The 16106-nt window shown below is 47.1% G+C and overlaps 4 protein-coding genes across 4 annotated transcripts; 2 read left to right on the forward strand and 2 right to left on the reverse strand.

Annotated features, from left to right (window-relative positions):
- Nucleotides 1-1440: 1440 nt before the first annotated feature.
- On the forward strand, nucleotides 1441-3551 carry LAJ45_11241 (uncharacterized protein; the record flags this gene model as incomplete). Its single annotated transcript, XM_046120751.1, has 6 exons — nucleotides 1441-1550; nucleotides 1624-1650; nucleotides 1737-2097; nucleotides 2156-2486; nucleotides 2555-2685; nucleotides 2751-3551. 6 exons carry the CDS (start codon nucleotides 1441-1443, stop codon nucleotides 3549-3551), a joined length of 1761 nt encoding a protein of 586 aa, XP_045966044.1.
- Nucleotides 3552-7783: 4232 nt separating this feature from the next.
- LAJ45_11242 (uncharacterized protein) lies at nucleotides 7784-9181 on the reverse strand (the record flags this gene model as incomplete). Its single annotated transcript, XM_046120752.1, has 5 exons — nucleotides 7784-7907; nucleotides 7971-8118; nucleotides 8176-8266; nucleotides 8324-8710; nucleotides 8792-9181. 5 exons carry the CDS (start codon nucleotides 9179-9181, stop codon nucleotides 7784-7786), a joined length of 1140 nt encoding a protein of 379 aa, XP_045966045.1.
- Nucleotides 9182-9689: 508 nt separating this feature from the next.
- LAJ45_11243 (uncharacterized protein) lies at nucleotides 9690-10353 on the forward strand (the record flags this gene model as incomplete). Its single annotated transcript, XM_046120753.1, has 3 exons — nucleotides 9690-9842; nucleotides 9903-10079; nucleotides 10153-10353. The coding sequence occupies 3 exons, from the start codon at nucleotides 9690-9692 to the stop codon at nucleotides 10351-10353; spliced, it is 531 nt and encodes a 176-aa protein (XP_045966046.1).
- A 2451-nt stretch (nucleotides 10354-12804) lies between these two features.
- Nucleotides 12805-15126, reverse strand: LAJ45_11244 (uncharacterized protein; the record flags this gene model as incomplete). The annotated part of the gene is made up of 3 exons (XM_046120754.1): nucleotides 12805-13323; nucleotides 13394-13696; nucleotides 13756-15126. 3 exons carry the CDS (start codon nucleotides 15124-15126, stop codon nucleotides 12805-12807), a joined length of 2193 nt encoding a protein of 730 aa, XP_045966047.1.
- Nucleotides 15127-16106: the final 980 nt, after the last annotated feature.

Consider the following 16106-nt stretch of genomic DNA (forward strand, 5'->3'; position numbering starts at 1 on the left):
ATGTCGTTCCATTGGGGGCTTGGCAAAAGGAGACTGCGATGCATTATGGATGCATTATGCGATGCATTTTCGGATGCAATAGCCACCCGCTTACGGTGTGTTGCACGGACATGACGCGTAACGTAGCAGCACGATGCATTATGGATACATTATGCGATGCATTTCTTGGGGTGGTAGAGAAGGAAGTTCGGTTTTTGCCGAACTCGAAACTCGTTGACAAGGACAAGTTCGAGTGATATTTAGTGATCATCCCTGACTGTTTGATAATTTCAAAACAGAGAACAGAAAGTCTTTTTTCTTTCGCAAATCAGCCGAAGGGATTTCCGTTACCATGATGTGTATCTTCACCAGAATGGGATGTTAATGAAACTGCCGAGTGCGTTTCATCCCCAGCCAAACCCTCGTATTCACACCACATATAGACCCACCCATCTAGACAGGGGCGGTCTCCGGATGGCCGGCGGCATATGTAGCAGATGTGTTCGGAGTATCCACCTCTTAAGTCCCAAGGCAAGAAATCGCCATATTCCATCTTACGGCGAAGTTCTTCCTATATTACTTCCTTCAGGCTCTGGTTCTTTTCCCCGTCTCTGGCTTTTGAAAGTCCGTGCCTATGTATGTTTCGCACTTAATTATCATACCGAACCGAATATGCGGCCGTGTAAATTATTTATTTAGGTTACCGAAAATCTTTTACAAGAACTAGAGATCCACCGGTAAAAGTGGTATAGTACATGTAGGTATTATACAAGGTTCATAGCAATATAGATTGTGGTAGGTCTGGTATTTAATCCGCGCTCGGCAATTAACCTAATTTGAAAGGAAGAAAAAAAATTTCAACTGTGAATGGTTAGCTGACGCTTTGATATGTATTAAACCATAGGGCGAAATCAGGAATCCCAACCTACATGTATGATCCTCAAGCAGGAAGGAGTGCCCCGTGTGATCTGTTTTTTGGGGGGCGCATTTATCCTGGAAATTTAGAATACCGCAAAAACTCACGAACTTTGCTAGCGGATCTGACCAAAAACTAACTTGTAGAGGAAATATCTGAAGCTGATCTCTGCCTTTCAGCCAATCATCAATGAAGAAATCCCTGCACGGAGATAATCAAGTTGGCGAGTTTCTGCGGTACTCCAACCACGGTATACACATATGTAAAGTCAAGCTTTGTAGGAACTTTGAAAGACCCTGAATTAATTATTCGTTGAGTTCATCTAGTAGCTATATGTAGCTTCGAGCTTCGCGAATTTAACTAAGCCTAACTGATAGCAATATGGTCAACTAATATTATTAGTAAGCTATACGCCTGCAGCTGTTCGGTTCGGGCCTTTCACGTGATGTAATTTAGTAGGCTTCTACCGAAGGGTTTTAGGGTTGTCGTCACGTCTAACGACAAGTTCTTCGGCCAGGAATACTGATGCGCGTACAGTACGCGACATGCAAAACAGCTCCGCTTACCCACTTGAAGACATGGAATGGAAAAAGCTACCCGTGCCATTGAGTGAGCTGTGCCTTTCCAGGGTCCTCCGCTGCGGTCAATCATTCAGGTAATAGCCCTTCCGCTTTGCCCTTTGAGGTTTTGCTACTGAATAATCATGCTGACGCTTGTATGTAATGTAGATGGAAATCTTCCGGAAATGATGAATGGTGAGCGAGAAATTACAAGCCACAGCCAATGTTAATGATTCTAAGAACCAGATTAGTCTAATAATCTGTTCTTGAATCTACCCCAGGTCCTGCGCACTGAGTGGCCGTATATTATCACTCAAACAGGATCCTACACATCTTTACTACCGTGCGGTATTTCCTTCTTCGGCGGTGGTCATGAAGGAAGAAGACAATATCAAGAACGAGCATGGTATCAAACATGGAAATGGAGTCATTGTAGACGATACTGTCGAATTAATACGCGACTATTTCAATCTTTCTGTAAACTTGACAGAACTTTATGAGAAATGGTCCTCCCGCGATCCCCATTTCAAGAAGAAGGCCCCTGCCTTCACAGGAATTCGAATGCTCCGTCAGGACCCGTGGGAAAACTTAGTATCCTTTATTTGCTCGTCAAATAACAATATCAGTCGCATCGGACAGATGGTAAACTCGATAGGCAATAATATCATTTCAACTGGCTGGGCTAACGTTCGCCAATCAGGTCGAGAATCTCTGCATAACATTCGGCACTCCACTTGGGCAGCTTGGCGAGACACCCTACTATGACTTTCCGCCGCCATCCCAACTCACACCTGCTAGCGTTGAAGGGAAACTTCGTAATCTGGGATTTGGCTATCGTGCCAAGTATATCCATCAGACCGCACAGATTGTTGCTGCGCGTGGCGAGGACTGGCTACACGGGTTGCGGTATGTACCATATCGGGAGGCACACGAAGCCTTATTAGAGCTCCAAGGAGTAGGCCCAAAGGTGGCGGACTGTGTGTGCCTGATGAGCTTGGATAAGAAGGAAAGCGTCCCAGTTGATACACATGGTACGTTATATCAGTGCTCTAGGGTCTTGGTTAACAAGGCGGGAGTTAATACTGATATGTGGGGATAGTCTGGCAGATTGCCATGCGGGATTATAAGTTCGGGAAGGGGAAGCATAAGAGCCTGACTAAGGCGACTTATTTGGCGATTGGAGACCACTTTAGAGAACTCTGGGGGGAGGAAGCGGGGTGGGCGCATTCTGTTTGTGCATCTATCGGATTTTACCGCTTTTATGAATGGAATGCTGACAATTTACGGTTAAATAGGTCCTATTTGCAGCGGACTTGAAAGCATTTGCGGTTAAGGAAGTCAAAATTAAGAAGTCTCGCACCAGGACCGTAAAGAGAGAGGTGAAGGATGAGGGCTCAGAGAGTAGCAGCAGTGGTGACGACGTACCTAGCCCTGGTACTAGCACCACCGTGAAGAAAATATCAAGGAAGTTCAAGGTTGAAGTCAAGAATGAGGATGAAATTGACGGTGGGGAGACTGAAAGAAATGTGAAGCTTGAGGTCAGGGTTAAGGACGAAGACGATGGTGGGAACGGAGATGTCACGGGCAACGACACCAACCCTGATACTGAAGCGAAGAGTAGAGATAGCGAGGTCGTTGATACCGATACCGACACTATGAGAAGGAGTAGGAGAAGGGTCAAAGTCGAGGTCAAAAACGAAAAGCAAACTGGTAAGGCTGCTAATGCTGTAACGAGGAGAACTCGCGGAAGCAAGGTAAAAGTGGAGGTTAAGGAGGAGGAGGACGACGATAACAAAGGAGAAGACGAGGAGCAAGAACAAGAAGGGAAAGTAGTTAAAAAGGAAAAGGCCATCAAGAAAGAAAAGGTCGTTGTCAAGAAAGAGAAGGTTGTCGTCAAGAAGGAGAAGGCTATCAAGAAGGAAAAGACTACAAAAAAGGAGAAAGTGGTTAAAAAAGAAGCAGGACCAAGTTCAAAGAGGGTCTTGAAAGCTGAGGATGATGATGATGATGATCAGGAAGAACTCGATATCAAGTTGGAAGACTTAGGTATTGGGCTAACAATGGCGGATAGAATTAAGAGGCGTAGAAGGCGCTGAAGATTAAGAGGGGAAACGTAGGCCTGTATGATATCATCTAGATTTTGGATTGCTCTCTTAGGGCCCTTCTTGATTGTGTATTGCAATTGTTTACCATAGTTGTCTCGAGGTTCTAAACATCTATTAAAAGTAGGCTGGATCCAGTTTGATCCTGCTCCAGAAAAGAAGTAATGTACTACCAATTACAATTTAGTAATAATGGTAGTCTCGTTCCCAGGCTGTATTGTTGCGCTTTGTGCAGATATATAAAGGTTCGATTCAACACAGGACTAGGTATGAGATTAGGCCTATGACATGCGCTAAACAGCCAGCTCACTCCCCAATTGCAAAAACAAACCCAGATTTCCCATCCTACGTCGTCAGCTCCAACATCCTGCAGAGCTTGTATCATCGCAACTAAGCCGCACATAAATTCGTTAAGGCATTTAGGCTCGTTGCTGAGTTTACAAAGGTCGCTGCTGTCATTTGGCGTTTCATAAGAACTACTCCCAAAGGATGATCGGGTGTAGTTATTAATTTGATGATAAACTGAAGAAGGCAAGGCCCATCACATACGACGGAATAGTGCATTGGTATGGTCCGAATTCCTCTCTCGTCGTTCTAGTCTAGACTAAAACCAGTTTAGGAGCCCTTATTTCCAAGGTGCATATCTTCAGTTAGCTATGGGCATCCTTCCCTGGTCAGAAATTTTAGGACTGGAGACTTCCAACTGTGAATAATTCTTCTACAAATCCGCCTCACAGCATTCTAGGGTTTCGATTGCCTCATATTGCGTCCCCTTTGTTCTACCACGATTGCATTTGTGGGTGCATGCAGCAGTACTAGTGCAGATTTATAATACCATGGACTCAAAATTGGTCTCAGGAATCCTTATCATAGCATCTACATCACCCTAAAGACTCGAAATATCGAAACAAATCCTGTCTAGTATCTCTTGACCGCTACTCTAGCCATCCAACCGCAGGTCACCCACTCCCACTAGTCCCGTTAATACAGAGATAGCTTCTATGACCTGAGGATCCAAGGTCAAGCTTTCTCTACCTCTCTCTTCCTAGGAATCATGTCTACTCTAATCTGCTGTGCATATGCACCCCTCCGGCTATTGATCTCTGGATATATGTGTAAGTTGACCAGGAAGCTACTCTAGCTGCGATATAAAGCTTCCTCGGTATCCCCGGCTCACATGCGTAGAACACCCTAGCACTGATCCATAAAAATAGCTGTAAATAATCTTTCTCCCCACATCATTCATTCATTACGCGTACCGGGTCGCTAGTCGGTACCGAGCTAGATCGAGGGCGCTGGGAAATCCTTTGCTAGATACCGCGGTACCATTCGGTAATAACTATGTAGAAGTTTAGACGGCCGGAGCACCCCCGGACTCGGGATTCGAGATTGATAGTTAATTGGTGTTATAGTATAGAGCGGGTGATCTGCATGATATAGATTCACTGACTGGAAGGATTCCGCCAAGAAGCTTTAAGGGTTCTATTCAAATGAATGGCTCTGTGTTCATAGCGTATCACTCGCCTACTGTACTACGTAGCGTAAGAGCAGACTCTGGTGTTTCACATTTGAGTATAAGAAACCCAAGACCCAACTCCCGATCCATCCCATTGTAACCACCGACCGGCCGGCACATCACCACCATCGTTCTAGAGTGCTTCCTATAGCTACCCTCTATCGCCCATCGCAACCCCAAACCAGGGGGGGCTGGATAATTAGGTAAATTATCGGCGACCTGTTGTATATTGTGATGCGGCGCATGAGTACACATATCCTGTCCAGGTCCAAAATCTGTGTCCCAGCTAGCTCCGCCCCGCGATTCATTTTTTCCTAGCGGAATATGGGGTCCGGGCGGGGAGGGAGGGAGGCCAAGACCCGATGTCAAAGATGTCAGACTTCAGGCAGGAACCTTAGCCGGGGAATGGATTGCGTAAGGTCCACGGGTCGGCCGGCCGGGGGTTGCCGTGCGTGTTGGCATGTGAATCTAGACAAGACATGCAGGTGCACACCTAGGTCAGGTACCGTACCTACACTGGCAGAGGGTAGAGCTCGGTTCGATGCAGCTTTTGCCGACCGATGCTCTTGCGTGTGGTGTGCATGCATGCATGCAGGTATGGTTTATTAAGGGAGGGATCCGGGGTTGAAATGGGGGCCGGCACGTTGGGCACCCACCCGACTGGCGCTATCCGAGCGGGGCGAGTGATGTGCTGTGAGGCTGGAGGGTCGATCGTGGAGTACGTACGTATGCGTGTACGTGTAGGTAAGTCAAAGTATGTAACAAAGACTTGTAACAACGGGAAAGGAAGGGAAGGGAAGGGAAGGAACGGGTTGTAAAAGAGTGAGTGAGCGAAAAGGGGACAAGCCTTTCGCGAGGGTCGCCAAGTGCGATGCGTGCTGGCATGTTTAGACTCTTACCGCTGCTTCTCGATGTCGCTAGTGCCGAGGTAGAAACTGGGGCCATATACAGTGCTTTTTCTTTTTGAATTTGTGTAATAGGTGTTTTGATTATGGGGAGGTGTCTGGCCTCGGTCGTCAGGCATACGCTGTTCTGAGCAGTTCTCTCTGATGCTCCAACATACAGTAGGCATGAAAGGCAGAATTGACTTCCAAAGTACACCTGTGAGGAGAGGAATTTGGTCACCCACTCCATGCGTTTCGACATGCTAACCACTACAGTACCGAGGGCTGCCCTAGTGCTTGCCTATGCTCCGCACTTTTATTTGTTGATGTCGACAACCCAGGATCTCTTCACAGCTCTGTCGCCTACGTGCTGCGTTTCGGCGTGTTAACCGTTACACCGCTGATTATGGTATATAGACGTGAGATATATATCGAATCTCAAACTCATCTTGGAAATAATAGCTAGCTGCACATATAGTATAGACACAGCCCGGCCGCCGTCCAAAGTCAAACAAGGGCCACACATATATCTACCGCTGTCGTAGAAAGCCTCGTTATACAGTCTACCTAAGGAGAAGATAAAGGAGGTGGGGACATAAGGCGGGGGAGCATACTGCGTGCGTAGATGCTCAAAGGTCCACGCAGTAAAAAGACACTCAACCTCCTGTCAAAGAGGTTAAACATCACAAACTAAACCCCACAGATACACATTAAAGCATCAGTCTGTGTAGGAATCGAAGCTCAAAGAAGCTATCTAAACTCCCAAGAGCAGCGTGGATTATATTTTCTTGGCGCGCGAGTGACCTTTCATGACTACACCGGCAACTCTGCCTAGTGGGAATCCGGGCCTACCTACCTAACTCAGTGTTTAAACGGACAGTTTAGACGTACAGCATTGCTGTCACCCATCCTAATTAAATCAGACACCGAGACGGAGTGCCCTTGGCTCATAGATCTTATTTTCTTTTGCTGCGGTAATGCAGGTAGATAAGAAAGTGTGAGAAATATTAGTTGCAATAAATTAAATGTAAAGTACTTCTTATAAAGGCAGACGGAAGGTTCGTGCTCTGATCTACAATCTCTCCTTCCCTCGCCACTGGTAGTGTCTCTTCGAGTGATAACCCGTGATTGTATTCCGCCCCCCTCAGCCGGCGCGCTTGTGCAACCTAACCTAACCTGCGGAGCTGGTGCCAATTGCACCTGGAACAAACTAGTACCATTCCAAATTACTTCTCCACTGAACCCACCGTATCCCTGGAAAAAGTCCTACATATTGACATTCTGACCTACACCGCTCTTGCTCCTTGTTCCCCGCTCCTTCTCTCTCCTTATAATTTCACATATTTACCAACCGATCCAATCAACTAAAACCAGCTAGACCAAAAAAAAAAAAAAGATGTATACCCCCCTCCGAGCTAAAATGTCCAGATTGCATCTTTGGGTATTTTCAGAAACTCCATCCACGCACCAATAATAATGACACAAAAGAAAGATAAGCCATGCCTGACGGCATAGCATGGTATGGTATTTGATTTGAAAAAGAGATGTAAAAATGAATAATCCCAACTCCGCCCGCAAAGGAAGTCCACACACCCGCAAAAACCAAGTAAGTCAAGCATAGTATAACATAAAGGATAAAAAAAAAAGTAGAACAAAAAAAGCAAAGCACGCTCCAGGCGCCACAACGAAAAAGCAAAAAAATCATAAACAAAAAGAATAGAAAAAAGAAATATAGATGAAAGAATAGATAAAAGAATAGATAAAAGAATAGATAAAAGAATAGATAAAAGAATAATAGAAAAAACTTTTAAAAAGCCACACAACCACTACCTAGCATGGTTGACCAGGGCTTCGAAAAGCTCCTCGGGTATCTTTCTCACCAAACTAACTGCGACACTAATGATGGTCTTTGAGTTGAGCGGCGGAAACTGTCGGAGAAGTTTCATTGGGCTATAGCGTGGTTCAAGTTAGTACTGAGAAATACTTGTGTGAAAGAGGGGCGGGAGGAGGTACCTTTGAGCAACAAGGAGCTCGTCACGCATTAAGAGTAGCTGAGCTACAACACAGAGAATGTTGAGGTGCGCGCCATAGGCGAGAAGGAAGTCCCATAGTTTTAGCACCTCGGGGAGAGGCGGAGTACAAGCAGAGAGTGTAAGGACAGCTGTAGACCCATGTTAGAGAGACAAGACCTAGAGTTTCGCGGAGGATAGGGACCAACATGGAAATGCGTATAGCTCCGCAGTCAAGAATTTTTCTTGAAGATGCCGATATAGTTTTGGGTCTACAGTCTCTAAACACTCATCCACAAGCTACACCACACTCAAATTAGCACGCGCTATACCTTCTAGAATAACCACACAACTTACCTTCAAACCTCTATGTACGCCCTCCATTGTCGGCCTTACATACGCCGGACATTCCCTCTGTATAAAAACTGCAAAGAGCGAAAACGCTTCGACCTCACTCCTCGCCGCATACAAGAATGGCGCCGCAATTACATTCATACCCTGAACATACTGTGCCTCCACACCCGCATCTTTCATCTTCCACTGGAACGCGTTCAGCAGTCGGATCAACGATGCCTCTGATACCCGCCGGCGGAATAGAGGGTCAGTTGCGAGCGTCCGGAAGGTGTCGTTTCGGATCTTGGAGTAGCTGTTGGAGGCGCCACGCCGCACGAGGAGGACGTAGTCACTGGTACGCATGGGAGTTACGCCAAGAAGAATGGACCAGATGTAAATTCGGAGGGGAGACTAGGGGGTTTGTAAGCTCTCTGTCTCTACTATATTTGTGTATATATAATATATGTGAAAATGGGCCATGTTTATGCATACATTCCCGTCCAAATCCGCCGTAACACCCTCTGTGAGAATAAGATACCGCAACTCTACGAGTGCTTCTGCGAGCGAAGCGGGTGGGCTGCTGATCAAGCTCTCAATGGTACTATGCTGTTTTGGCTGCAGATTTGCTTGAGACTGGGCTTTCTTTGCAAAGCGCTGCGGGCCTGGCTGTGGGCCTGGCTGCTGCTTGGTGTCATAGGCGGTTTGGGAGTGTGATCGGGCACGAGTGGTTAGGGGCTGATTCGTAACATTGGAGAGCGTTCGGAGGCTGTTATGTGGGGGTGCTGTGGATACATTGGCAGCACCACTGTAGTTACTGTCCAGGACAGACGTGGAGGCGAATCTCCTCATGCGCCGGGGAGGGCCAGTAGTAGTTGAGGACATCACAATATGTCGATCTAAGGAGCGTGGTATTCTTTGTGTATGTTTTGAGGGGCAGTTCGGAGGTGATGTAGAGAGCGTCTGTTATGATTATGGGTGTATAGCGGGGGGGGGGGGGCTATATATTTATTATTATAATGAGTGTGAGTGTTGTTTGTTTCTTTCTTCCTGCTGTGCTGAGAGTGCTTGTGTTTCCTTTAAAGGTGGTAGTGAAAGTGGTTAGCTGTGGCCCTCGTTCTCCGTGTTGTTCGTTTGTGGGTTAGCAGTCTATAGTGCAAGTCTACAGAGTCGTAGTGCGGTGTGTCTGAGTGTTGTCTCGACGATCAGATCAACAAAGCCGTGGGACTAGCCAAGACAAAGGAACGGTCGGCTGTCCGTGCGTCGCCAAGCCATATTCCTTGACTGGTGGTGCCAGCCCGCGTCGACATCTTCACTTTGCTTCCCCTCCAGTGCCTCTGACGTCGTCCGCCTGTCCCTTGTTGACCTCGTCCATCACACCCGCTCACTCGTCATGTCTGCCCAACCCATCAAGACCCCCTCCTCGGCCTCTACGCCCTCTGCCGTGCCCGGCACCACCGAAAAGGGGGCCATGCTCTACTACGAGAAGCTCCGCAAGGAGCTGCGTGAAATGCTACAGCGTAAACGCGTTCTCGATAAGAATCTTGTACGCCCCTCCAGAGCTCGACTTTTGAAAGTACTCTTGGCGGGCTAACGAGCAATGCAGGCACAGTACGAGGAGAACATCGCGAAATGCGAGATCGCCTACCTCGAGGATACACAGAATGGCAACATCGTCAAGGGTTTCGACAACTACATCAAGGGTACCGCCGCCCGGCGGAGGACCAATATCAGTGATGCGGACCGCATATTCTCATTGTCGTCGTATTCATATGCTGCAAAGGTACGATTGTTCTATAGTATTCGCCACCTGCCTCCTGGGGAGTGGTTACGACTGACAGTGGTGGAAAATGTAGCTTCAACAGCAAGAAGACGCGACCCCAGCGACTAGCACTTCAACGCCGACGGTAGCCGAGAACTTGCCCAGGCTGAGTACCCAGAGCCGGAATAAGAAGAAGCGGAGAAAGGGAGAAGATGAGTCGGAGAGCCCGTCGGAGGTCGAGACACCGGGGCACAAGAGGGTGCGCATCTCGTTTTCGGGACAGGGACAGGCGTAGGATTTGGGTCGTAGCAGATCCTTATTTTTTTTTCTCATTTTTTTTTCTTTCATGGTAAGCCCTCTATATCATTGTCATTGTTTGGTGGCGTTTTGGGAGGTATGTTTGTTTTATTGCTTTGCATTTTTCTCTCTACTTTAGATAGCTGGTGAGATTTGAGGCTAGTGTAGAGAATTGGTGGTGGGGGATAATCGTTTTTTAGTTGATGACAATTGATGGTAATGATGGTTTGAGGATACATGTGCGGTGTATATATATATGCACTGCAAGCATTCGTCTGATAAAGATACAGGTTCTCGGTCTATACGGCTGTGTAGGGTGGCTTTCTATGGGCCGGGACGCTCAGTGCAAGAGTAAAGAAGAGCTATTTGAGTAACGCCAAGGGATAGTTCATTGCTATGGAACATCTCACTGGCAAATGATACGAACATAGCAGCCCCCCCAAAATGTCAAATGTTCAGTTTGAGATGCACTCCGAGAAGTACTTTGATCGACCTATAAGCCCTACATGTAGTTCGAAGTCACGACCAAGCTGGCGGGGATATTTTCTTTCGCTTGGGTAGGCGTTGTTGAATTATTTCATTCATTCCCCTTCGTCCGCTCTTCTCTAGTCCCTAGTTTCCGCAATCAGGGAGCGCAAACACCTCTTGCTTCTTGGTTTCTCGCCGAGGACCGAGAGGAGTTTGTATTTGCCAGTACCATGATGTACCCTATGAGTCTGTTCAAGACAAGCCCATGGTATAGACCCACCTTATCTCGCCTTATGGGGACCTTGGGCTCATTACATTATATTTTACATGTTATAGCTTATGATATATAAAATTATACGAATATTTTCTTGAGTGACAATCTAGGGTTTGAGTGAATGATTTTCTTGCCTATTAGACTCTATGAAATTGGGCCGTCACTGTGAGTCTCAAAGACTAGTATCATCTAATGAAGAGATTGGAGAAACAGATCTGTCTATACTTGTATATAAAGTAAAGAAAAAATCAATTTAATTTTCTCATCAAATCTAGATTCAAGTTAGAAAGTGCCTGGCCAAGTATTGAATGGTTTTTTAGAGTTAGTAATGTGATACAAATCTTTGAAAATCTTGAGATAGGATTGAGCTAGAGAGAGAATGGTCATGAGCTAGCTTCTCCTATGAGAGCTCCATTCTATTGGATTCAAACCTGATATCTTGAGACTGAAATATGAGCCAGCTTTGGTCATAGTGTTTCGAGTACATGGGGGTAATAATAAAGATATATTTAGGGAGCATCGCAGTTCAAAATTCTGTTACAATGTGTAGAAAATAACCTTACTCGTGAAATTTACTTGCAAGTCCTTCAACCCTATATTCGTGTCTATATAATTATATTACGTAACCAAATGTATGTTATCATATGCATGCGCGCGCAGTGACCGTGATCAGTTAATCATATATTCGGAAAAAGCAATATGGCCTGCCTCAATGTTAAACTCCTAAGACCTCAAGGGTATATAAGAACAAGAACTAATTAGGACGAGACGTCTCGAGGATATCTTCAATCTAACCTCGAGCACCATACAGGCTTGGATTTGTGTCAAGATGTGGTTTGCCATCATATAATATCACTCGGGTTTCAAGAGAATCCCCACTCCACATACTACTACTGTATTCTGGGGTGAGAACTTTAGGGATTTTTTGATAAAAATAACTGGCTGGCGAGCTACGGCAAGGAGCCAAAGGTGATAGGGAAAACAATGATAGTGCGTGTGGGTACATACATGTAATTAGGGAAAACAGCTAGTAAGCTTCCTTCCATACTTCCTTCGCATAACGCCAATGAAAACTATCCAACATGCTTCCCCCATCAATATCATAAATACTTCACCAACACTGGTCTGGGCGTTATCACCACGTTTTCCTGGCGTGACCTGTGGGGCCCTGGCTTCGGTCTCTAAAACTGGCTACCAAGTTACGAACCATATATATGTCACCGTAAGTTTTATCATGAAAGATCCAAAGACCGCCTTTCACTCCTTTGATTTAAAGGGCAGTGACAGTATACTGCCCTTGAGGTGCAATTTATGCCACCTTCAATACCGCTTTTAGACTAGTCTAAATAAGCAAAGAAGCAACCGCGGTGACTGCCTAGGTCGGGTCAATGATCGCTCAGACAGGAAAAGCCACCTGTAGTAACACCACTGCTGCGACTAAGCTGAGGGTAGACAGAGGAAAACATAGGTTCGTAACATCATCCGAGTGACTATCCGGCACCGGGGAGGATGTATTGCGCATAGGGCTTGGGTACAAGACTAGTGGCAGTCTTACTCTACGCGATCTCTCTTGTTATCTTATCAGTCAATCTAGATATTCATGGAAGCAGGACGAGATGATTGCATTCATTCTCATTACGATCATCACACTAATTCGCTGGATGGCTCAAAATATTCACTACTAGTACAAGTAATGGGTTTCATAACCTAAGCATCATACAATGCCTTAGTCCAATCCCACTTCTCCCATGCCTCTCTAAACACCTTCACTCTTGCTCCCTCCCCACCCCTCTTCCACCGTCCCTGCCTCTTCACAACCTCCATTCCCACATCCAACATACCTCCCAGAACCTCTCTCGCAAACAGGTCGCCCTTCGGCCACCGGTTTTCATCCTCAATGATGTGGCCGAGCCCACCATCAATCTCTAGCCACACATGGAAGTACGGCATCTGCTTGACAAAGCTGCGGCGGAATGCCTGCTTACCAAGCCCTTCTTTACGAGCTCGCGAGAGCGTGTCAATGAGCTTTTTGTGCTGCGACCATTCCTCATCTGCGGACATGATGGCTTCCTTGAAGTACGCAGCAGCGGTCTCGCCGAGCTCGATTGGCAGCGGGACGGCGGTGATGGCAGCATGGCGCTTGCGTTGTGGGGAGGCAGCGTTCTCGTAGAAGATTACGGAGCGGTTTTGGGAGCGATACATGCGGGTTAAGCTTTTCATGAAGTTCTGCAGGATTTTACTAGATTAGCTGTGGTACTTCTCCAAGTGAATAGATAACTGAAAAATAGTGCCATACCCGAACCTCTTCCCACTCGTCGTCATCACACTCCATCATGTTGACCCTATGCTGGATCGGAACAATGACGGCGCCCCCAGCGCTCAATTCTGGCTCCGTCGGTATGGTCAAGAATACCCTAGTACCCGTCGCTACAACCGGTGCGATTGGTGGCTTGTCGTCCTGCTCGCACAGCGGACATGTGTTGAGGACCTGCTGCATGCGCTTAAACTCGTTGATAGCCATGTTTTTCAAGTCGAGCTCGCTGCGTTGCACGTGTTTAGCTAACTTAGTCGCATTCTCGTCAAGATAGTCGAGATTGTCCTGTTTCTGTTAGTAGGGGTTCCATGAAAAGGCTCCTCGAAAAGTAGGTAGGAACTTACATCGAACTTTGCATCCCTGGAGATGCGCTCAGCGAGGAGCATGCCCTCACCACCGGCGACGGCTCCGCGTGTCCGCTTCTCCTCACGCACCATATCGTCAAGTGTCATCTCATCGTTCGCCTCAATTTTGCCCTTTTTGCCTGCAACAACTTCACGCCCCATGCGCCCTTCCAGGCCAGCAAGGTGGCGGGAGTCCATAGCTGTAATCACTACCTGCTGCGACGAGTTGGCGCTCAGATTTTTCCTTGCCTCTGCGGTCGCTGCAACAGCATCGTTGTACTCCCGTTCCATATCGGCAGCCTTCGGATCGCCCTTAATTTGCGCCTTCAAGTATGCCGCCTTCATCCGATTGAGCGCTGTCTGATCCAAAATCTTGACCGGGGGTGCTATTGTCTCTAAAACTTGTAGCTTGGGAAGTCCATAGTCTGCCTGATACCGCTCCTCCTTTGCCCTTCGTTCCATGTCATCATCTGCCGTTTTCTTGAGCCGTTCTGCGTATAGCTCTCCCGTTGGCCTTGTCTTTGTGCCCCTCCGATCTGTCCCGTACATGTCTCTTCTCCCCAGCTCCATCTCTTCCTCTCTTGCCTCATCAAACGTTTTCAAATCGCCATATCTCTCTATCGCAATTTCGTCAAGGGACTTACCATCCTCGGCCGCAGCCTCGTAGACGCGTTTGAGCCTTGTCATGCGCCATTTTGAACCGGAGTCGCCGAAGGTATAGGGTGGCTCGTCGTTGGCGTCAGCGGCGTATTCGTCGACGGATTTTCCCGCAATAAGCTGCTGGTTAAGCTCGTTCTTGTGGATAATGGGACGGTAGTCGGGCTTTGTGAGGGTCTTTGGTGGTGTGGCTTTACGCGCACCTCTTTGCGTGTAATCAATGAAGTCGGCGTCGGGCTCGGTCATCCAAGTATCCCGCTTTAGAGTAGGCTCGGGGTTTGTAGCTGGAGTCGGGCCGGCAGCTTCCGTAGAGGCTGCAGGCGCTTCTACCCATTCACCGGCATCTTCATCGTCACTTTTGTCTGTAGGCGTGGGGGCGGCTTTCCTATCTTCGCCGTCTTCTTTCCGTGACTTCCGGTGCCGTCGTCGATCATCATCGTGGGAGCTATCGTGACGGGAGCGCTTCTTGCGATGGTGGCGGTCGGAGTCTCGGTCTCGGTCTCGGTCTCGGTCTCGGTCGCCTCTGCTCTCGTCCTTGTCTTTGCCTGAGGACCTGTGGTGCCGGTCCCTGTCCCTGCCCTCGTGTTGGTGGTGGTGGCCGCTACGGTGATGCCGGTGAGATCTCTCTCTGTCTCGCGACCTATCCCTATCTCTCCGACTCTCCTTCTCTCGTTCTACTGGCGCCGGCGGCTTTTCCCTGCTCTCTGATGCCATTAATTGTGCTTTTCTGTGGTTGTTGATGTTCGTGTTGAGATAGGGGATATCGACGTTGGTGTTTAGGGATGACGTGCATACAAGGATAGGTTGCTGTTAAGAGACAGGACAGAAAAACCAGGACAGCTGCAGGGCTACATTCCAATCGCCTTCCCCGGATTGTTACCAACTTCAATTGGGTCCAGGTAGAGTATTTGATTGTTTAGGCGAGCATTCCTCATGTTCATGTAAACGCCTAATGATGTGAAACTGAGACAGATTGGTTCCACGGATACGGTATCAAATGGCCATATGGAGCTTGTTACTCATCAGTTGAGTGGGCTTACTTACAATAAATACCGCAACCAGATATACCTATCTAACCTAGGCAGTGCTATGATAAATGAGTAAGTAATCCTAATCTGTGCTTAGAGTCATCAACGTGATTTTGTAAATTCAATACGATGTCATTATTTGGCCAGCTGCCACAGAGTTATTTGTCATGTTAAGGAGAGACAGGCCAATGTCACTCTGTCCAGATCTATCGCTACCATGCAGTCTGTTTCGATATTGCAGCGGAAGTTATCGGATACACCTGTGGATGTACCTCCGATACGTCGATACGGCACTCAATTGGTGGCAATGACTTTTCTGCAAAAAATTAACTTCCGCCGAGGCTAGCTGATTACTATCAAAAGCTTACTTGTGCCTAGGCCTCTCTGTAATTACTAGTGTAATATACTATTTTAATTGCAGAAACGGGAAGGGTTCACAAATTGCAAAGGGGTTTAATTGCACAAACAGGAAGGATCCACAAAAGCCAATGATTGAGAATTCGAGGCGTGTTTCTAGTCAAGTACAGTCTATTACATTACAATACACCCTCCTCATCCTAGCTCGAAATATCGTTTCTCATCAAGTAATTAAGCCACTAACTAAAATACATAGACAAAAGAAACCTATTTTTTTTTCTCTCCATCGCTTGAAGTATGCTGCCCCTC

The sequence above is a fragment of the Morchella importuna genome (genome assembly GCF_003444635.1).
Source record: "Morchella importuna strain M04M26 chromosome Unknown Morimp01GS061, whole genome shotgun sequence".
Classification (NCBI taxonomy): domain Eukaryota; kingdom Fungi; phylum Ascomycota; class Pezizomycetes; order Pezizales; family Morchellaceae; genus Morchella; species Morchella importuna.